Source organism: Thermobia domestica, chromosome 5, assembly GCF_964235325.1.
Source record: "Thermobia domestica chromosome 5, izTheDome1.hap1.1, whole genome shotgun sequence".
In the NCBI taxonomy this organism is placed as follows: Eukaryota; Metazoa; Arthropoda; class Insecta; order Zygentoma; family Lepismatidae; genus Thermobia; species Thermobia domestica.
Window position 1 is genome coordinate 282,853,642 of NC_137458.1, and position 24,653 is coordinate 282,878,294.

Here is a 24,653-nt window from a genome sequence, read left to right on the forward strand (position 1 = left end):
CCAATGTCCCAATCAGTTTTTCTTCTTCTTTTCAATAATATCTATAATAGTTCTTTTCTCGCCCACCATTTCTAACACCTATCATCTGTCCTCTGGTCTACCCATCTATTTTTCATTCTCTACACCCCATTTTAAAAGCTTTCAGTTGTTTTAACCACTTTTACGTACTGTCCATTTCTCTATCCCATACAGTACACTACTCCACACAAAGCATTTTGAATCATCTTCTCAACATTTTATGCGAGGTACCACAAAATAGATTTTTCTTCCTCCTAAAGACTTCTTCCGCCATTCCTATCCTTGCCCTAATTTCACGTTCGCACTTCATATCATCACTATAATGCTACCGAAGTATCGAAAACTATTCTATTTTCTTCCCTTCTATTACTTCATTTGACCCCGACTGCTTCATTCCAAGCTTTTATCTTTCTGACATTTATTTCCATCCCTTATTCTTCACAGCTCTTCAAGTTTTCTAACATTTTATTGATTTTCCTTTCAGATTCCGCACCATATCATCTGGAAACCGTGTACACCGAACCATTCTATCTTGTACCGAAATCCCGTCTTAATTATGTAGACTCTTTTTCACTATCTTTTCTAGATAGATATTAAATAGTGTTGGCGAGAGAAGCATTCCTGTCAAACTTCCCTTTTCATTGCACTCTTTGTTATTTCTTCTCCTATTCTAACACCTATTTTTTGATTCATATACGAGTCTCTTATGAGTCTTCGATCTTTCCATTCCAACCCAACATTCTTTAGAACTCCCTACAATAACTTCCAACTTTACCAGGAAAACTGAATTAGTATGAAGTGCAAATTTTGAAGGTTGTGCTTAATACTCACTAAGATTGTAACAAACTATCATTTGAATAAATACAAGGTCCCATTGTCTCTCATTGAATATGAGTAGATCTACCTTGAGATATTCTTACTAAATTTCGGGAGGAGTATACACAACCCATTCTTAAGTTCTGGAATTGTCAAAAATATTGTAATTGTTCTCTAGGACTCCGATAAATTTGGATGGTCTAACTTGTATCCTTTCTTAGGAAAAAAAGCGCCAAAATTCAAACTTAAAAACGTTGATCTAATACTTCTGAAAGTTCGGGACAACTCATTAAGACAATTTCTGTAAAAAATGTAGGACTTGGAACCTAATACACTGAAACCTCTACTAACGAACACCTCCCGTAACGGACATATTCTGTAATCCTCGAACATTAAAATAGGAAAAAAAAAAAACATATTGGCAAACCTCTCTAAAGCGGACACGAACAGTCTTTTCTGTCTTTTATAGGTATTATTTACCTCCGTATTACGGACACTTTCTCTAGAAACAATTTGGAAAGTACAGTAAAAATACATTTGTAGTAATTCATACATCTGTTACCAAGGAAGCATTATGACAGCATTTTGCCTTCTCAACTGTCTGCTTGCAATCCAGACGAAGCACCTCTGTTTAACAATGCTCTCTTGTCTTTTGCTTGCATCCCACTCTCACCCAAGCTGTTTTAGACACAAAAGTGATTGATAATTGTCCGCCGTTTGGAATGACATGTTATTCTACTGTCCCGCTGGAATCTCTAACCAAGCAAAAGACAAGTTTGGTATTTTTTGCCCACGGGCACGCATATTGTCCAAAAAAAAGATACTACTGGACTGTAATTAACCACAAATTAAAGCGACATACTGAAAGCGTAGTAACGTGATAAGTGTAAAGTGCAGAGAACTATATCACAGTAGCGGCTCGTAGCCTGTACAAGCACCGGTTGCAATGTTGCAATATCAAAGGTATGTAGGTACGCGCAAGTGTTCCCCTCCCCCAGCATTCTTGAGTCTTATCCAAGAAATATTCAGGAAATATGAAGAGGAAAGTCTTTTAAGCTCTATTTGTATATTATTGATTAAATTATTTCTCTAATATTAATTTAATATATAAGCTATTTCCTTTTTTTTAACAACCACTATCAATGTACGTTTATACACTATTTATATACAAAACCTCTACACTCATGTTATTGAACACGCAATAAATCGAATATATAGTATGTGCTGTAAGCCATGAATGATGGCGTTAATCCGAAAAGAAGAAAAAAAGCAAGAAAATTCCATGCACGCAGTTAAACAAAATTATTTAATTATATAAACTATGCATTAATTTAGAATGGAAGGTCTTTCTTCGATCTTTCGGGCTTCAAATTTTTCTATGACTTTATTGAAATCTGAAATGCTGCTCGCCAAGTTTCTCTGAATAGAAAGCATCGCTACCGCAAATATTTTCCGCTTTATTTTCTTTAGGGTCCAGAAACACCACTCTCCTCCGACAATATGCATTTTGTTAGCATTTCTTTGTATAAATATACGGAACAAAAAGTCCATTTTCAGGAACCACGTATTTTTTTTTTTGTCTGTAAAGAAGCAGGAAATCTAAGGTGTTTTCCTTTGAAAATGAAAAAAAAAAATAGTTTAACATTCCAGCAAATTAGGCTAAAGAAGACAGATGAGTATTGGAAGTGAATGATTTGATATTAATTTATGCTCTCCGCCGGAAATCTAACACGGAATCATGTGCACGAAAGACACAGAGCTAGGAATTAGACCAGTAGTAAGACATTTTCTTCTTGGAGACTCGATTTACTCCCGCCCCCCCCCCCAGAATAGGATTTTTTTAAAAATAAATCTTATCCCAAGAATTTTCACCTTTGTATTATAAATGTTAAATAAAATCTATTGACTTCGAACGACCGCCCCCCAAACTTTCAGCCTGGATCCGTCCCTGCTACCACCAGACTTATATTTGTTCTTTGCGAGCTTATGTTTTGTGAATAACTTCTTTCTTCCACGCGTCTGTATCTTCCTCACCCTATCAATTGAGTCAAGCGCTGCTAAGCGGAGGAATTCGTAACTATTACAGAAGCTGACCAGTTGCGGAAGAAAATGCAACCGTAAGGGTCCAATACGGGAAGATAGGAGCGTTGCAAGAATAAATCCACTTCCCCATGTTAAGAGATAGGAGCTCGCTGCCATATGCTCAATGTTACTGCTTCCAGTGGCAACGTTCGCTGCCACTGGAAAGGTAAATCTCTCTCTTTCTTTCCGTTTTTTAATTGACTTTTTTCAGAAATGCATCAATACTGTTTTGCGTTCAAGACCAAAGGTTTATTTTTTACTGATACACTACTTTAACACTTAAAAATATTTTAGTATTAAAAAATTATCCGGTTGCACAACCATGCAACATACAGTACCAGCCGCCACTGCTATATCATCTTTATTTTCATGTTATCCCTCGAACATAGAGTTTTGGATGGCGGATAATAATGTGGGTACAGTAACATTTTGGCAACATTCGTAAATATATGATTCATGCAAAAAATATTTGTTTCGAATTGCATATTACCTTGTTTGCTCATTTACGTAAGAAAATATTGAAACCTCCCTAAGGTGGACATTTTTTTTATTTCCCACGGCTGTCCGCTTTAGAGAGGTTTCACTTTAGTTAACTATTAATACTGATTTACATGAAACAATCACAATTTCACATTTTGAACTTCAATTATATCCATAGTCTAAGGAGATTGGTGGGAGGTTATTTTTGATGTAATCTGATTGGCTAATCACTTTCAAACCATTGTTTAACATTTTTACGAAAGCTCTGAAGTTTTGTTTAAATTTTAATTTTTCAATCACTTTTTGAGTTTCTAAATTCATTTTCAAAATTTTTGAAACCTACCAACCATTATAAATATCACTTATAGTGTAAGGTATTTGATGCAAAGTTATTCTTGCTACAATCTAATTGCTTGACCACTTTCAAATCGTTTAGTTTTTGAAAAGTTTTGTGCAAAATTTTTAGTATGACAATTTCTGAACCTTAAGATTGGAGTTTTGGCTTATAGTTATTCTTGATGCAATCTGATTATTCCAATCTTTAGTTTGAAATTTTTGCTGAAAATTGTTCGATCGCTGTTTTAAATGTTTAGATTGAAAACTTTTGAATCTTCATTCAGATCAGTGGTGGAAAAAAATTTTAGCCACGGAAATATGACAATTAATTTAAGAGGTGGAAATACGATACTTAACGCCTTGTCGTATGTGACAATAATAATTTTACATTTTAAACTTTAGTCAACTTCATGGTCTAAGGTTAGAGAGTGGAGTAGAGAGCCTTGGTACAATTTAATTGTTTGAGCATCTCAAAAGTTTTTGAAATTTTATTTTTATTCATTTATTTTTTAAATTTGCTTCAACAGGCCAGACCACCAATGACAGCTTCCATCTAGAGGTTGTGAGGTGTTTCTTTCAGCGGATGTTTCGTGTCAGATCACATTAGCTCCTGCAATATTGCCGTTCAAAGGCAAAATACCGTACTTGCTGAAAAAATGATTTCAGAAAATCACAAAATGCAGTTAACTTATGAAGACTGTAAAGTTTACACAGATATCGTAGCTAATATTATAAATACGGATTTTTGTTTTTATAGTTAATGCCCCTTGTCCATCGATTTACCCGCTGCTAATAACTTAATTTAGGCCAAATCTGCAGTTACGGTACTTTGCCTTTGAATGGCAGAATAGAAGTCTTTTATATGACAATGTACCCTCAAACAACCGTAATATTGTCAGGTGTGTTTTGGCCAAACCCATGTACACCTTGACTATCCATCGTATTCGTCACATCTGGCTGCAGCGTACTGCTTCTTGTTCTCGAAGCTGAAACTTATCAAGAGCATCCAAGAACACAAAGACTATCAGATTCCATTTCCTTTACCAACTAGCAAAGTCGTGCATCAAGAAAGGCGATTATGGAGAATGTATGACTTTCACTTTATGCAATCAAACCCTGAAATGGATTGCCGTACTATTCACACGTTACGTTGAAGTTTGTATTTCAACGTAACGTTAAGTGAAGGACGAGTTTCCAGAATGGATTTATATTTGTTGTTTGGTACAGTCCGCGGCATAAAATTTGTTACAAAAATTCTAAGTCCAAATTAATAACAAACTCTTGCCCAGTTTTCTTATGCATTCCCGCAATACACCTATCAATCGATTAGTTGCTTCTAGTATTTATTCCAACTCCTCCCCGTCCTCCACCTCTCCTTGTCTAAAGCAGTGTGTGTGACGTAGTACACTTTCCATTCAGCTGAAAAAGAAACAGGAATCAAGTTTACAACGTTATAGCTTTAAAACAGTCTTTTCCATTCGTTTGTTCTGAAATATTTTTAAGAGCGTAAATTAAAGGAAAGTCACACAATCTTCCCAGAGCTTCATAAATATCTTTAGTTTCATTCTTTTCTTTCTTTAAAGAGTGCAACCTAGTAAGATGCTCCCTAAGAAATCTATGGAAATTGCCAAGAGCTCTAAAATATCTACGGAAAGAAACGAGTTTTATTCAATGATTCATTGAATTTCTTTTCAGTAAGTGCAAGCAAATGTTTCAGAGGCGTCATTTGGGCAGGACAGGAGGGTGTAATTCCCCCTCTCTTGAGCTTCATAAATACGTATTTTTTGATCAAATGTATAGTAATACACTAATAAAAAGTGAAAATGTTATGTCGCCGGAGAATCTCTTCCTTCCTCCCCCTCCCCGAATAAAGTCTAAAAAACACTGGTTTTAACAAAAAACCTATAGAGTTACGATAGCACATTGCTAAAGAGCTTACATTTGGTTTCAAGAGTCGAAGGTTTGATCTCAAGCCATATGACTTCCTGGGTGACATTGAGAGAGAGAGAGAGAGAGAGAGGCATTGAAGTATGGAGACAGAGAGGGAGGATTTGTATATACAGATTTAGAATTGGGGAAAAATGATCGGACAGCATTCGTATTATGACGAAAATTCTGATTTTGTGAAAGATAAGGGAAGTTTTCGAACTGCGAGGATCACATTAGGCAGTTGTCGAATTAATGTGGAGAACTCCTTTTAGAGCATCAGATGATTACGAAAAGAGAGAAGGATCTTAAGAACTGAGGAATTAAGATTTTAAAAAATCTGGTTTCGGCGACGGGTTTCGAACCACGAACCTCGTGGTCATCGAACCATGACTTTATCCATTCTGCTACGGAGAATTCTATTACTGGTTCACATACGTTTCCCTTAGCTGCGTTGAAAGCTACCTTAAGGGGATATTCCAAAAGTTGACTCGGTGGATGCGCCGTTCAGATAGGACATAAACCTCTTGTAACTTAGTTACAATGTGCAAAATGAACTTCCTCTTTTTCAGGACACTTTTTAAAGCTTTAAAATTTGTTACTATTGTTTTAATTACGTTACATTTGATAGAACCATCTGATAAAGTCGGGCCAAGCCCTGTGCGTCATTGTCTGTTAGGTGAATGATTAATGTAAGTTACTCCTACGTGGATGGTCCGAGCTTCCAATCAAGACCATTCTTATTGATTATTTTATTTGAGCTACGCTCATACCGTATATTCCACAAGTTCAATTTTGAAGTAATGTAGTCACAGCCAGTTTAATTCGAAATAATTTTCCAATATTATATTTGTTACTAAATTTACATGGCACTCCTCACTGTTTGTAGCCCTGCATAAATGCAAAATTGTTTTAAAAGTATATTTTACTTTCAAGTTTTATTGTTTTTTTAATTGTCCTTCAACTTTATTTTATAATTATTTTCTATTTCTTAATTATAACATATTTTCTATTTATATTGTATTCTATGTTACACGTTTATTATTTATATTTTATGTCTTACCTTTGAAGAGGAGCTTTTGACAATTCAGATCAGCAGGGACATACACAGGATGCAGGCCTTTGCAATCAAGAGCTTTTGCCCCCACGAAATCACTGCTGTTTTTTGTAAATTATATCTAATTTTAGAGATGATAATAGCAGGGGCGGATTCAGGGGAGTGCGTTCGGGCGATCACATCCCCCAGAATAGGGAACTTTTTATACTTTGTGTTTTAAAAATAAAACATATCCTAAGTATTTTTCATCTTTGTATTATAAACTTAAATTAAAACCTAAAGTAGATAGGCCTTACTTTCTTAAGATAATTCTGCAGAAGAGCTACTTCTCCTTTTCTAAATGTTTTTTCTTTTCTTTTCTTTCTTTCTTTTTGTTTTGCAATCCGCTCTTACCTTGATTTGACTTCGAACGACCGCCCCTCCCAAACAATCATCCTGGATCCGCCCCTGGATGATAGACATTTTAGTAAAATATGTCCTCAATCGCTGAAATAAATTCCTGTCAAGCTTTCGATCGCTGAAATAAATTTCTGTCTACGGCCCTGCAAAACAGTGACGATTTTAGGGAGTGATCAGTTAGTAATGCCTCCCTGGAGCAACGACACTTCCCCAGAAGTCATATCTCCGATAATTCAGAATGTGATTTGTGCATTATCACTTTTAACTCTCAGTGTCTTGAAACGCACCAAAAAAGAACTGTTCTGAAGTATTTACTGGTTCTCCCTATGACCCCATTTCAATACGGCCAACCTTGGACATATACACATCTGAAATATCACCTTTTATGTCAGTGATCCCGAAAACTATCCATTCGACACAAATATAGAATATTTTCGATTCTTTATTCCTGTCACCCTCCCATTGTCAACTCGAAGCCAACCAAGACTTATTTTGGACTTACGCAGCATCCACAGTGTCACTTTTCATATTTGCATATGAATTCGACACTAATTTCGTTCGTATTTGACTACTTTTACATGTCACCTTCACCTCTTGGTAGGGATTTTTTTCAGTATCTCGCTCCCACAACTATGGAGAAATTTCAACCAACTAAGTATAATTATAAATTATCATCTGAAACACAACAGTATGAGTGATCTTTTTCGCAGAGGAATTCGTTAACTACTGTTTCAATATCAATGTATTGGCTTTTTTTGCTGTCCATGCTGAAGATTGCCAAAGGGCTAAACTTCTTCTGCACTAATGTGCAATGAATATAGGTTTTAGTGGTTTAATTTACTGAATACTCGCTTAGATGTTGCTCTCGTCACAGAAAAAGTGATATACAGTTATAAAAGAAAAATGAAATGAAATATCTAATTTTTACGTCCCACGATTATGCCGACTATGCTAATGGTGAGAAATAAACGAAATTGTTCAATGAAAAAAGTGGGAGGAAACGGGAGAAACCCGAGGACACTCATGCACACGGTGTTTGTCCATAATAAAGTTCATTCGACGTGAGCTGGAATCGAACCAAGGACCCCATGCACCATAGGTAAAGTTATAAAAGAATAGGCGTCTAAACAAATACGGAACACTACTATCAATGAGAGTTATATAAGATTAGATTTTTAGTTATTTTATTCTAAGTTAAAATTTCAATCAATCTTGTTCTTCAGTACTGTTCGAAAACTTAGTTGTTGCTGCAAGGACGTGATAAATCTTTTCAGTAGACTTCGCAGTCTATAGCTCCTTAACAACTTTCTTTTCATCTAAGGCTAAGTAGTTACATTTTAGACATTGAGGAAAAAGTGTGAAATTAATTAAGACCGTTCAAAGTGGAGTTACGAATCTTCAATGGACCCCATTTTGATGTTGGCTTCGCTCAACGCACTCCCGTCACTGTTCAGGGTGCACGATGGAGTTTCTCCCTTTTAGGAATACGTTCTAAGACAGTACTAGTTTTTTTTTTACCTGCTGTGTGAATTAAGTTGTATTTGCTAGAACTGTCGGTTAAAGGAAACAAAAGATCCTATACTCAAACACAAATCATCTCTCTAGAAGCTCTAATGGAAAACGAAACGAATCGTCGTAAACATGTTACGTTCTTGAAGAGGAAAACAGCAAAACATTGATTGCACAAACGTATAATGGTATCATTTGCTTGCAAATTTAAAACGTATAGAAGTTGATGGCTTGTTAGGTGAGGGGTTAGTGAACAGGATTTTTGTACTGGTGGTCCAGGGTTCGAATCTCGTCCGTTCTTACGTTTTTGTTCTTTAAGCTACACTGAGTTTGTTCATTCCAATTCTTTAAGCTTGAATTATATCTAATACCAGTTAGTGAATTAAAAGTAGCTAACATTATTGTCAAATACGAGACGTTATTACATGCTTGTCACTAGCTCACAATACTCAACTTTGATATAAACTCTTGCAGCCTTCATTTAACTCATTTCTTGACGTGTTTTGTTACAAAACTCATGAATCGTGGCGAACAAAATTGCTTTACCAGATAATGGTGACTGCTTTGAAACCAAATGACAAGTATGAGAATTAAAAGTATCATATCTGTAGTTTGGTGTGGAGAAGAAACCAAATAGCGAACGAAAGGTTTAAGAACAACCACGTTATTAATATAAACTATGCCAAAGATTATTGACTTATATGATTAAAAAAAATCGAAAGAAATTTTGAAAGAACGAATTTTGAAAAATACTAACTTAGAATTTTGTAACTGGAGGCAAGGAAATCTAATTTAAACATACTAAAACATACCATTTAGTGCATATAGAGCGTGGATCTGTGCTCAAGGCGCTAGCTAATAATCTAGAGGTTCTGAAGTCGGAACCATGTGTGAATATTTTGTTTAAATTTAGAATGTTTGGTGATTATTAGTCGGCGATGACACACGTTTAATTGTCTTAAGGTATTTGAATATTTTGATCTTTCAATATGTGAATGATCAAATCTTCAATAATAATAATAATAATAATAGTTATTATTATTATTAGCAAAGCAATTCAGTAACACGTTAATATCTTTATTTCTCGATAACTACTCGAACTAGACGTCCTCGAATCTAAGTCGCACCCCGATTTCGCTGGGCTACATTAAAGAAAAATAGTAATATATTATGGTTTTACTATTACTAAAGCACTCTTTGATATTGGTCATTTTCGATGATTTTATGTATCCCTCTCCCCTCTCCATGTTGGGGGCACGGTATGACAAAAAATTATCCCAGACCCGAATGTCATGTACGTTGAAAATTTGATCGAAATCTGTTGGATGGTTCAAGAGTTGTTCTATTTATTTTTATATATTAATCTCCCCTTCTCTTATCCTCTCCTATGTTCTACCGTGAAAGTGAAAATATTAAAGCAAAAGTTTCTAGACCCGAACGTCGTCTATGTTGAAAATTAGATCGAGATCGGTCAGGTGGTTCAAGAATTAAGTTTTATTCATTTTCATAGATATCTCCCCTCCCCTCCTCCTACCCTACGTTCTACCATCAAAGGGATATGATAAAAACCACCCCAGGTCCGAAACTCATCTATGTTGATAATTTGAAAAAAAATGAAATGAAATCTTAGAGTTTTACGTCCCACGGTTATGCCGGTTAGGCTAGAGACGGGTTGATAATTTGATTAAGATCAGTTCGGTGGTTTAAGCGTGATGAAGTCACCAAGACAGCATTTTTCTTATTTTTTTTACATAGTCCCCCCTTCCCGTCCCCTACATTGTGCCGTCAAGGCAAAAAATGACAACATCCCAGGTTCGAACCTTATCTATATTGAATGTTTGATTGATTGGGATCAGTCGGATTGTTCAAGAGTTATTAAGTTTTATTCATTTTCATATATTTACCCTCCCCTCCTCTTCCGCAAGTTCTAATATCAAAATGAAATAACAAAAAGCTTCCCAGGTTCGAATTTCATCTATGTTCAAAATGTGATTGAGAACGATCGGGTAGTTCAAGAGTTATTCACCACCGAACATTGTCACTTTTATTTTTATATTTATAGCTGTTGTGTATCTTCCCCCTCCTCTCCATCCTCTACGTTATTCCGTCAAAGTGAAATGGTAAAATCCATCCCTCGCGTTAATCGAGACGGGGACATATAGCCTCATTGCTGACGTCCCCATTAATCATCATACCCTTTACTGTGTTTAAATTAGTTTTTTTGTCTTCAGTTGCAAATTTCTAAGTTATTTTTCTTTGTTTCAAAATTCTCGCATTTCTTGTCTGATAATACAAGTTAATAATCTTTGACTTGTTTTATATGAATAATCTGAGTTGTTCTTAAACCTCTGGTTTCCAATTTTGTTTTGTCTCTACACCAAACTACAGATATGACAAATTTAATTCTCATACTTTGCATTTGATTTCAAAGCGGTCGCCATGAACTGCTTAAAAGCAATTTTTCCGTCACGAAACACCAAGCAGAGGGCGTACGATATCGTCTACAGCAATGAGAGGAAACTCCGCCTTGTTACGTGACGTCACATGAAGCACGTCCCGTTCAAACACCTAAGAAAAGCTATCATTTTGCTTCTGGTGTGAAAATGGCTCACTACGAAGCTTCTGTTAAAAGCAGCGTGATTGCTTTAATTGAGCATGCGGGCATGAACTATAGCGAGGCAGGCGCGAGATATGGCGTTAACCGTGCTACAGCACGGAGATGGTGGAGGAGATATGAGGAAACAGGAGATGTAAGACGTAAAAGAGGAAGTGGGCGACAACGAGTTTCCTCTGCCGAAGACCAGAATTTAATTGCCCAATGCCGTGAGCACCCTTTCATGTCTGCCCGACAGTTACGAGGACACCAATTTGCCAGGCGATGTTACGACTGTCCGTCGTAGACTCAAATTCTTTGGTTTGAGATCATACAGGGCAGCTGTTAAGGAGCGACTAACAGAAGACCACATGGTTGACCGTCTGGCGTTTGCACAGTTAAATATTGCACGTGTGTGGGACGAGGTCGTTTTCACAGATGAAAAAATATTTTCCAGTGGAAACTTCGGGCCGAAGCGTGTTTACCGCCCCCCTGGAAAAAGGTATGCCTCTGAATACGTTTCCCGTTCTGGTCGAATGGGACATGTAACTGTCCACTGTTGGGCATGGATATGCAAGGCTGCAAATTTCGGAGGAATCTACAGGATTCCTGGTCGCCTAAACGCCCACAAGTATGTGGAACATCTGGATGAAACGCTTCCGAAAATAAAAGCTCATGTAGGTGACGGCATATTATATTTGCAACAGGACAATAGCTCGATACATAATTCAAATGTGGTTCAGACATGGTTGCAGAGGCAACCTGATGTCGAAATAGTTGACTGGGTTCCTCATGGAGCAGATCTGAACCCTATTGAAAATATGTGGGCCTCTGTTGCAAGAACATTGCGGGAAACCTGGTCGAACAATCCTCCACGAACATCTAATGATCTTTGGGAGCGTGTTGAAGATGCGTGGTCGAATTGTTGCACCCAACGCTATATCTCTCGCCTGGTGGATTCAATGACACGGCGTATGGCAGCTGTAATCGAGTCCCAAAGGGACTATACACACTATTAATAAATGCTCGCCCACAACACCATCAGCCCTCTCGAGGGCTACCTAATTCGACCCACTTATTAACAAAATTTTATGAAATATTACGCGACACCAGTGAATGTCTCAGTATGTTCTGCATTAATAAAGAGGCTAACGTGCGAGACTTGGTGGCCGAGTGGTATTATGCTTGCTATGTAAACCAAAACCGCCTGTAACAGTGGTTCGAATCTAGTGAAGAAGACCCCTACTTTTTATCACCAGGGATATTTGCAATACGCCTTCTGCTATGTCCGCCTTCGTACGGTCTATTATATGACACATGATGTGGACCGCCATACGTTTTTACTTAGTAAACAATTTATAAATATATGAACAAATACCTAGGTATATTAAGAGTAACAATGGAATATAGTACTTTCGTCCGAATGACGTCGCTCTGCAAATGTTCATTGTATAACACCGGAGGATGAATTAAATAAAGACTGGAAACTTTGATATACAAATTGATACGTAATAAGTTAAAGACAAAATATGTAATTATAATCTCATATTTGAAACTAATTTCGACTACAATTCTCTACCTGCTTTCATAAATAATCCAAACCAAACTTCGAGATTTGGAATGCACAAACTAAGTGTAGCTAAGAGAAAAAAGTAACAAAAAGAGCAGAGATTCGAACCCACGACCACCAGCGTAAGAATTCCTTTTACTAACCCTTTATCTATCAAACCATGACGTGAACATGACTGTTGTAAGTTATAAATTTGTATCCAAGAAACACCATTAAGCGTATGTGCAACTACTGATTTGCTCTTTTTCTCTTCAAAAGCGTAACATGTTTAGGACGATTCGTTTCGTTTTCCATTAGAGTTTCGAAAGAGATTATTTGTGTTTGAGTGTATGATCTTTAGTTTCCTTTAACCGACACTTCTAGCAAATACAACTTAATTCACACAGCAGGTAAAAAAAAAAAAAAACTCGTACTGCCTTAGAAAGTATTCCTAAAAGCAGAAGCTGCATAATGCATCCTGAACAGTGACGTAACTAACGGCAGTGCGTTGAGGGAGCCCAGAGTAAAACGGGACCCATTGAAAATTCGTAATTCCACTATTCTTCCTCGATGTCTAAAATGAGACTACTTTAGCCTTACATGAAAAAGAAGCTGTGGAGGGGACTGCGAAGTCTACTGTAAAGATTTATCACGTCCTTGCAGCAACAACTTTAAGTTTTCGAACAGTAATGAAGAACATAACTAAAAATCTAATCTTATATAACTCTCATTGATAGTAGTGTTCCGTACTTGTTTAGACGCCTATTCTTTTATAACTTTACCTATGGTGCATGGGGTCCTTGGTTCGATTCCAGCTCACGTCGAATGAACTTTATTATGGACAAACACCGTGTGCATGAGTGTCCTCGGGTTTCTCCCGTTTCCTCCCACTTTTTTCATTAAACAATTTCATTTATTTCTCACCATTAGCATAGTCGGCATAATCGTGGGACGTAAAAATTAGATATTTCATTTCATTTTTCTTTTATAACTGTATATCACTTTTTCTGTGACGAGAGCAACATCTAAGCGAGTATTCAGTAAATTAAACCACTAAAACCTATATTCATTGCACATTAGTGCAGAAGAAGTTTAGCCCTTTGGCAATCTTCAGCATGGACAGCAAAAAAAGCCAATACATTGATATTGAAACAGTAGTTAACGAATTCCTCTGCGAAAAAGATCACCCATACTGTTGTGTTTCAGATGATAATTTATAATTATACTTAGTTGGTTGAAATTTCTCCATAGTTGTGGGGGCGAGATACTGAAAAAAATCCCTACCAAGAGGTGAAGGTGACATGTAAAAGTAGTCAAATACGAACGAAATTAGTGTCGAATTCATATGCAAATATGAAAAGTGACACTGTGGATGCTGCGTAAGTCCAAAATAAGTCTTGGTTGGCTTCGAGTTGACAATGGGAGGGTGACAGGAATAAAGAATCGAAAATATCCTATATTTGTGTCGAATGGATAGTTTTCGGGATCACTGACATAAAAGGTGATATTTCAGATGTGTATATGTCCAAGGTTGGCCATATTGAAATGGGGTCATAGGGAGAACCAGTAAATACTTCAGAACAGTTCTTTTTTGGTGCGTTTCAAGACACTGAGAGTTAAAAGTGATAATGCACAAATCACATTCTGAATTATCGGAGATATGACTTCTGGGGAAGTGTCGTTGCTCCAGGGAGGCATTACTAACTGATCACTCCCTAAAATCGTCACTGTTTTGCAGGGCCGTAGACAGAAATTTATTTCAGCGATCGAAAGCTTGACAGGAATTTATTTCAGCGATTGAGGGCATATTTTACTAAAATGTCTATCATCCAGGGGCGGATCCAGGATGATTGTTTGGGAGGGGCGGTCGTTCGAAGTCAAATCAAGGTAAGAGCGGATTGCAAAACAAAAAGAAAGAAAGAAAAGAAAAGAAAAAACATTTAGAAAAGGAGAAGTAGCTCTTCTGCAGAATTATCTTAAAGTAAGGCCTATCTACTTTAGGTTTTAATTTAAGTTTATAATACAAAGATGAAAAATACTTAGGATATGTTTTATTTTTAAAACACAAAGCATAAAAAGTTCCCTATTCTGGGGGATGTGATCGCCCGAACGCACTCCCCTGAATCCGCCCCTGCTATTATCATCTCTAAAATTAGATATAATTTACAAAAAACAGTAGTGATTTCGTGGGGGCAAAAGCTCTTGATTGCAAAGGCCTGCATCCTGTGTATGTCCCTGCTGATCTGAATTGTCAAAAGCTCCTCTTCAAAGGTAAGACATAAAATATAAATAATAAACGTGTAACATAGAATACAATATAAATAGAAAATATGTTATAATTAAGAAACAGAAAATAATTATAAAATAAAGTTGAAGGACAATTAAAAAAACAATAAAACGTGAAAGTAAAATATACTTTTAAAACAATTTTGCATTTATGCAGGGCTACAAACAGTGAGGAGTGCCATGTAAATTTAGTAACAAATATAATATTGGAAAATTATTTCGAATTAAACTGGCTGTGACTACATTACTTCAAAATTGAACTTGTGGAATATACGGTATGAGCGTAGCTCAAATAAAATAATCAATAAGAATGGTCTTGATTGGAAGCTCGGACCATCCACGTAGGAGTAACTTACATTAACCATTCACCTAACAGACAATGACGCACAGGGCTTGGCCCGATTTTATCAGATGGTTCTATCAAATGTAACGTAATTAAAACAATAGTAACAAATTTTAAAGCTTTAAAAAGTGTCCTGAAAAAGAGGAAGTTCATTTTGCACATTGTAACTAAGTTACAAGAGGTTTATGTCCTATCTGAACGGCGCATCCACCGAGTCAACTTTTGGAATATCCCCTTAAGGTAGCTTTCAACGCAGCTAAGGGAAACGTATGTGAACCAGTAATAGAATTCTCCGTAGCAGAATGGATAAAGTCATGGTTCGATGACCACGAGGTTCGTGGTTCGAAACCCGTCGCCGAAACCAGATTTTTTAAAATCTTAATTCCTCAGTTCTGAAGATCTTTCTCTCCTTTCGTAATCATCTGATGCTCTAAAAGGAGTTCTCCACATTAATTCGACAACTGCCTAATGTGATCCTCGCAGTTCGAAAACTTCCCTTATCTTTCACAAAATCAGAAATTTCGTCATAAGACGAATGCTGTCCGATCATTTTTTCCCCAATTCTAAATCTGTATATACAAATCCTCCCTCTCTGTCTCCATACTTCAATGCCTCTCTCACTCTCAATGTCACCCAGGAAGTCATATGGCTTGAGATCAAACCTTCGACTCGTGAAACCAAATGTAAGCTCTTTAGCAATGTGGTATCGTAACTCTATAGGTTTGTTGTTAAAACCAGTGTCTTTTAGACTTTATTCGGGGGGGGGGGGATTCTCCGGGGACATAAGATTTTCACTTTTTATTAGTGTATTACTATACATTTGATCAACAAATACGTATTTATGAAGCTCAAGAGAGGGGGAATTACACCCTCCTGTGCTGCCCAAATGACGCCCCTGAAACATTTGCTTGCACTTACTGAAAAGAAATTCAATGAATCATTGAATAAACCTCATTTCTGTCCGTAGATATTTTAGAGCTCTTGGCAATTTCCATAGATTTCTTAGGGAGCATCTTACTAGCTTGCACGCTTTAAAGAAAGAAAAGAATGAAACTAAAGATATTTATGAAGCTCTGGGAAGATTGTGTGACTTTCCTTTAATTTACGCTCTTAAAAATATTTCAGAACAAACGAATGGAGAAGACTGTTTTAAAGCTATAACGTTGTAAACTTGATTCCTGTTTCTTTTTCAGCTGAAGGGAAAGTGTACTACGTCACACACACTGCTTTAGACGAGGAGAGGTGGAGGAGTTGGAATAAATACTAGAAGCAACTAATCGATTGATATATGTATTGCGAGAATGCATAAGAAAACTGGCAAGAGTTTGTTATTAATTTGGACTTAGAATTTTTGTAACAAATTTTATGCCGCGGACTGTACAGTCCACAGCAAAAAACCTGCAATATGAACATGTAAGTTTATTGTGAAAGTACGACTAACAGCCCAGGGATCAACATAACGTCTAAGTGGAACGGATCACGCCAAGAGAAACTTCGGCGTCCTCCCCTGCACACTTATTTTGGAGCAAAAGACTTCGTAGTTTCACATTAAACTTAATTGCTCATGTTGGAGATTTTTTGCTGCGACTGTACAGGTATAAGACAGACTTACAGCTTCTCTACAGAATATGTCACATATATCCTGTCATTTTGGGAATTGAAAGTCTCTTCAACACTGAAAATCTTTTCATCATTGAAAACGATTGGACGGTGTTAATTTGCTGCGTACCGCTTGAAATGAATTTTTTTGAGTTTTACGTCTCACGGTTATGCCGGCTAGACTAAAGGAGACGGTGATGAGAAATTAATGAAATGGTGGAATGAAGAAAGTGGGAGAACCCCGAGGAAACCCACGCACACGGTGTTTATCCATCATAAAGTTCACTTGGCACGAGCTGGAATTGAACCAGGTACCCTGCGTACCGCTTGAGTAAGCACTATGCTTTTAGGAGGCTCTTGCGCTTTGTTTAATTTGTCAGAAGATGTCCTTTGCATTGTTTGTAAGCATGGAGTCCCAGGTCACTGCTTAATGTGCGAGACACATTTTTGATATCTAGCTCACGAGCTATAACTGTTTCCTAACTGGATTTCGCTGCTTTGCGTAGCCACTGCTTTCACAAGTTCCGGAGTTAGTACTGTGCATGGTATACCTTGCCGCGGGCGATCTTTCACAGTTCTAGTCTCAACAAAGCGCTGGATACTGTGGTAAAGGTTAGTGTTTTTGTTGTTGTAATTTGTAGCTTTTGAAGATCTCTGCTGATTTCCCTACTTTGTGTAACGCTATCACGCCCATATGATTTTCATACTTGGCCCATTCCATCTTGAACACTTACAACTGACACCTTTACGGTTTTTTTTTTTTTTTTTTTAAAGCTCATCCAGCAATGATTCACGCTTCACTATATCGCTCTTAACGTCTCTCATTTGTACGGACGGAAGTATAGCCACCCTCAAAAGTTGGGACAGTATTTATGGTAAGACTGGGCAGGTTAGTCAGGATACCTATTGACTATTATCCCAATGAATATGCTATATGCAATTTTCGAAAACTCGTAAGTGCTCCCGAACTAGAACTCTTTGCGAATTAAAATACATTAGAGTCAAAACAGGAATTCAAATACAAGTAATCGTATTTCAAAGTACTTTTATTTATGTAATAAGCTACCTTCACTTAAATCAGAAGACTACTACGATAAAATCGAAACTAGTGGGAAGAGAAAAGGTTAGAATTATGAGTGCGTCAAAATGAATTTGTCATTGCACCGTTGACCCAACTGTATTTTATGGATGATTCACCGATGATATTCCACTGCACAAATAAAAATCACTGGAAGATGTGCACAGCTGCAGAACTTAAGATTGTTACACATCGTTAGCGGAAAATAGAGGTAAGTTTTTAAAAATTGAAGATGCCAACTATGGAAAATGAAGGCCAATTTTAACAGTTTTATATTAAGTTACAAAGAATCACGTTCCCTGTCAGAAACGGAAACTCAAATTTGGCCAGTTATTTCTATTTTATTACCCTGAGAACACGAGAAAAGAGATATCAACTTTTGCCGATGACTGCAATGATGTATATATGACTGTATTTCACGGATTCATTTTGAAGTAAATGAAGGTGTTAGATTTTGCTGGTGAATTATTCACAAAAATAAGCCACAAGTTGCAGAATTTAATTGTTAGTATGACCATCTTGGCGTAAATTAGTTTTCATTAAAAAAATCATCAAATACAGGAATATCACAAATGATATCTCTGATTTTGTTCACATGTATTAACAAATGGGCTAGGGTATTGAAACGTAAGACATAAGAAAAACCCACAGAGTTTTGTTTCAGAGATCATGATAGGCTTTAGTACACCAGTTTGACCACCAAGGGGATAATTGTGAGAAACAGCTGTGACAACAGGCGAGCATGTATGTTGGGTCCTTGAATTCCATGAAACAAGATTAGTAATTACTGGTCAAATACATTTCTGTACACGATTTCATGACGAAGCATAAAGTAAAAAGAGAAATCGTGACTGGTATTCCGAATTTATAACTTGATACCTCTGTAAGAAGATTCTACGGGTCGCCCATCCGTTTCCGATGATAGGTGGCCTCCTCGATCACCTAATCTATTTCTTGTGACCTTTTTCTTTGTTTCGTCAAACATGAAGTTTACGTACCATCCTTGTAAGCTAATCTCGATGCCTTGAAGAATTAAATCCAGACGGCTTGGGTAGAGTTGATCAAAAAATGCTCCGACGTGTGGATGCGGTCTTGACGTGTTCCATGCCACTAAAGAGGACATGTCGAACACTTATAGTTGAAAGTTGGTGAGCTTTTCTTTTCATGATGTGTTTCAACTCCAGCCTTACATTTTAGGATGATAATTTTGTTCTAGCCCTGTATTATTTTGTACATCTAATGTTGAGAAAATAAAACTCTAACTCTCTAACTTTATGGCCTATGGAACCCAGAGGTTTAACCCTTTCCGGATTCTGGCTTTTTTGGCTATTTTTTAGACTTTCAGTCAAGCAGCTACTGCATCGTCACTATTTATCCTAGGATCATGGTTCATACCTCATTCTCTTCAAAATAGAGCTGGCTTTCAAATGGTACCACTTGCATGCTCATACCATATACCAAAAGGCGGGAAAAATGATGTCAAAGTGAAAATTTCGGAGGGAAAAAATTTTTTCTCGAACTTTGGCCCTTCTGTGTGAACGTAGCCACCTAAAAAATCTGAGAAATAGTACTTGGTATACTGAATGTGTGTGCCAAATTTCAAGTTTCTATCTTGAATACTAAGGGCGGGAGAAATTTTATCAGGAATTCCCACCATGCCCCAAATTACCATAAAACACTATGACCTCAGGGAAAAAATTTCTTGAGACATCCCTAATTACCCTAGGGTCATGTGTCGCCCATCATTCTCTTCAGAATAGAACTGCCTTTCAGGCGGAACCATTCACATGTCTCTATCATGTATCTAAGGCGGGAAATTCCGGAAAAAGGGTTTTTTTGGATCTAAATTTTCCTTTTTTCAAATTTAAGCCCCTCTGGACCCCCCTGTTTTAACGCAGAAATGTGAAAAAATCTGTTAAATACTACTCGGTGGACTGAATGTTTGTGCACAATTTCAATCTTGTAGGTGCAAAAATAAGCCCGCCAAAAAATAAAATTCATAAAATGCCCCATGTTACCCTATACAGAAGTATATTTTGAAAAAAAATTCACTGAGACGTCCCTAATTATCCTAGAATAATGATTTGACCGTCGTTCTCTTCAGAATGGAACTGCCTTTCAGACGGTATGACTTACGTGTCTCCATCATGTATGTTTGGCGGGAAAATGACGAAAAACGGGATTTTGTTGGTCAAAAAATCCCTTTTTTCAATTCCCCCCCCCCTCTGGACGCCCCCTGTTTTAATGCAGAGATCTGAAAAAATCTGATAAATACTACTCGGTGGGCTGAATGTTTGTGCACAATTTCAGTCTTCTAGGTGCAAAAGTAAGCCCGCCAAAAAAAATATACCGACCATGCCCCATTTTTCCCTATATAGAAGTATATTTTTCAAAAAATCCCTGAGACGTCCCTAATTACCCTAGGATAATGATTTGACCGTCATTCTCTTCGGAATGGGGCTGCCTTTCAGATGGTATGATTCACATGTCCCCATCATGTATGTGAGGCGGGAAAATGACGAAAAACGGGATTTTGGGGGTAAAAATATCCCTTTTTTCACTCCTTTGCCCCTCTGGTCCCCCCCCCCCTGTCTTAGCACTGACATCCGAACAAAAAATCTGGTAAATACTACTCGGTGGACTGAATGTGCAAAATTTCAATCTTCTACGTGGAAAGATAAGCCCGCCAAAATATATTGAACATAGGCTTAGTAAATTGGAAAATAAAATTTTGATTTATGACGTCATCACCTCCTATGTCTGGACGCAGGAAGGTCTGAACCCATACGTAATGTCTTCTACAAGGCCTCTGGACTTGGAAAATAAAAAAAACCCGGACGGAAAAGCTCAAATAAAAGATAAATAACGCAATGTACCATGAAAAATGCGTATGGTACAAATTGTACCATAGGATCCCCAAAGGGTTAATGCCACGTTTATAAAAGCTTTCCATTGACTTCTATCCTTAGCAAACTGAATCCAGTTTCTACTTAGTATTACTATTTGTGCAAGATCCATCTTAATATTGTTCTCCCATGTACGCTTAGGTCTCCCGATTGGACTTCCAGTTAAAACTTTGAAAACGTTCCTACTTTCTTCCATTCATGACCTGTCCACTTGAGTCTCCTAGACTTGACGATCCTAACAATGTTTGGCAAACGATATAAATTATATAGTTCCTCGTTATGAAGTTTCCGCCATTCCCCATTCCCGTTCCTTTTGGGTCCGAATATTCGTCTCAGGATCTTGTTCTCAAATACTTTCAGTCTATGTTCTTCCCTTAGAGTAAGCGACCATGTTTCGCAACCATACAGAACAACAGGCATGATTATTGTTTTATAATAAAATTTAAACTCACTGAACTACAGTATTGTGAAACAAATCAAACCTTTTATTATATATATATATTTAATTAATACAAGAATTGCAAATTATGAACAACAGTACTAAAATATGGTAAAACTATATTCTTGCTTTTGTAGTCATTATATCAACTAATTTACTTTGATCACAGATGAAACAGTTCGTATTAAAGCTATTGAACAGAGTAAAACATTCTTCTAATGAAGGTACAATAAACAGTTCTGATACATAAGGATGCTAGTATCTTAACAAAAATATACAGCGGTTTATAATGTCGTACTGTACAAACTTCAGGAACACATTTAGTACTTAAAAATAACATTTCGTCATGAAAATGCAATTGTTGCATTCATTTTTAAAATCATAAAAGCGATTTTAACCCAGATATTCACACTTAAAAAAAAAGTTTTGTTCCATTTCAGGATAAAAGCGTATTATCATTAGAAATACTTGTCACAACACTATACTTATTTCCAATTATTTTCAGCATGAATTTTACTCCGTATATTGCCATTTTGAGAATATCCTGGAAGTTAAGACTTTTTTTCTATTTTTACGATTATTTATTTTAGCTTTGCAAAATTCAGGATTGCTAATGAAACTACAACTGATTAAAGCAGTATATATATATATTTGGTCAGTTGGAGTTTTATTAGCTATTTTAGGACTTACAAGGTAGTGTAATATAAAATAGCAAGCATCCTAAGTTGCTCAACTGTAGGATAGTAGTCAGTCTGTCAGTCAAATATTACATCACATTTTGTTGACCTACTGCTCAACAATGAAAAATTCTCTTTAAATCTTGGTACGCTAGATTCTGACCATCTTATATACATATACATAAACTACAAAATTCAACCTATACCCTTAGTCCCCAGTGATTAAGAAGTAACGAAATATAAAATGTTAGTAAAGAATAAAACACCGCTGCTACGTTACATTCACCAAACAACATAAGTTTATATATCTATTGTAAAATATAATATATATTTTATATAATCAAAAATCTAATTCTAAAGAGAACTACGAACTTTATCAAAGAAAACACTAATAAAAATAGTTTAATTATTTCAATACCCTACATGTAAGTAAAACATTAACAGGTTACAGTTTTTAATTGATAGAAGGTTTAGTTAAATTTACCACTTTGCCTCTTTAAATGCTTTTGTAAGTTGTACCCTACTTCTGAACTACAAATGACTTAAATATGTACCTACTAACGAAAAATTGTGTCACTTTTTTTAAAGGTTAATGGTAAATCTTGCTTACTTACCATACAATTTGGCTGTAAAATTACGCAACTTAAAAGAATTGTCATATTTCCTACACTCCCTACCTCTCATATTTCTCTCTGTTTACAATGTCATTGATTTTCCGCGCTTTCGTCCAAGCTGAAAAAAAATTATTTCACTTTTATTAATAAAATATACATTAGAATAACTTGGCATTTCAAAGTAACTTGCAACCTATTCTACTTTTAATTCTTCCCCACCAGGGGTATCTGAGGTTAAAGAAGCATCTCGACTTTTACAATGATGATTCATGTGGATCCTTATGTAAGATTTGGCACAGGACGCTCCACAATTTACACACTGCAGTCTCTCTTCATTTCTTTTCTTCAAGTTAAGGTCATGCACTTTCTTCTTCAACAATTGTTTGGAACTGATTATCGATGAAATGTTTAATTTCGAAGGCTTCTTGCGACTTTTACACCAGTGATTCATGTGTATTCCTATGTAAGATTTAGCACAGTATACTCCACATTTCTTGCATTGTATTCTAATTTTATCATTTCTCCGCTGAAAACTAGAAGTATGCAATCTTTTTGTCATGACATTTACGTATCTAGTAGCACCCTGCTTAGTGATCAATATTTGGGTAGGGCGTGAAGCACTATTTACGTGTAATTGCATTATACAAGAACGTGCCAAGTGCCGTCTCACGCTATGTATATTAGAAAAGATTTTTTTACATTTTGGACATTGTACTCCATTTCTGTACTCCATCTTTAATTGTTTAGTCGGCGATGGTTTCGTCAATTGATTGTCACTCAATACCGACGTTCTGTTTATTTGTAAAGCCATTGAACAATGGTGTTTTAAGTGCCTGTTCAGGTAAGTTATATTAGAAAAAGGTTTCTTACATTTTGGACATCGCACTCCGCGTTTCAACTCGAAGCCTTTAATTTTCATTGTACTGGGTTTCTCTAATGGAGTGGTCAACTTACGTGTCACTTGAAATGACGAAAATTCAGTCAACTTCTTCTTGTTCAACACTTTACTACCAGCTAATATATTATTTCCTTCCAAACGTGTTGCACAATTTTGTTCCATGTGCCTTTTCATGATATTTATATTATGAAAAAGTTTTCTACATTTTGGACATTTCTTTCCGTATTGCAATTTTAATTTTCTTGTTTTCATTTCATTGTGCTTTCTTAATGAAGTGATCGATTTCTGTGCATTAGATTTACTTCCTGCTTGAAATGACGATGGTTCTGTCAACTGCTTCTCAAGTTTAGTCTCTGAGACTTGCGTGTCTTCTGCTTTAAATTCGTTACTGGACGGCTGCATTGATGTTTCTCTTGAGGACGACTTATTAGTCTTGTTTTTAATAACAGGACCTGTAAAAGATAATAAGTTACAGAAAAATTTAGTTTCATCACAAGTTTCTAATGTGAACAAAGAAATAATAATAAGGTATTCCTACTTGAATTAGTCTAACTTATTAACATCAATTATAGACAAAATTTTCGAAGTTAAATGGATAGTGGAAGATAAGTAAAGTACAGTAAACCTGTTTGCGTTACCTATAATTATCTCACTAAGATCATGTACTTACAATACAATATGTATATATGTATATCAAACAAATTCTCACTGGAATCATATACAATGAACAACACCAAGATTTAACTATTTCATCTTTATATTTCACACTTCATTAATCTAAATTAACTCGGCTCCATGCATATGTCATCAGTTTTGATGCCATGTGGTAAGGATATTGACGGGAAAATCATGGCCATGAAACAAAAGACATTAAAGACGTTAATTGGCATTCGCCACATATATGAAACGTAATATCAGACACCAATTGGAGTCTCCCGCAGCGAACGTGTTAATAATGTACGTGAACATAATGGAAATATCAATTTTCCATCTATTAGTAAAACATAGGCTAATTGTAGACTTGCATATGTTACTATTATATGTTTCT

At 36.3% G+C, this 24,653-nt stretch overlaps 1 protein-coding gene across 5 annotated transcripts in view; it reads right to left on the bottom strand.

The window, feature by feature from the left end:
- Positions 1-22,489: 22,489 nt before the first annotated feature.
- Positions 22,490-24,653, bottom strand: part of LOC145686673 (uncharacterized) — a 66,217-nt gene continuing 64,053 nt past the window's right edge. For all 5 annotated transcript variants that reach the window (XM_081760191.1, XM_081760190.1, XM_081760186.1 and 2 more), the window contains exon 10: positions 22,490-24,057. In XM_081760191.1, the coding sequence (XP_081616317.1) occupies positions 22,901-24,057 (1,157 nt within the window). In that variant the 3' untranslated portion in view covers positions 22,490-22,900. The remainder of the gene's footprint in view (positions 24,058-24,653) is intronic.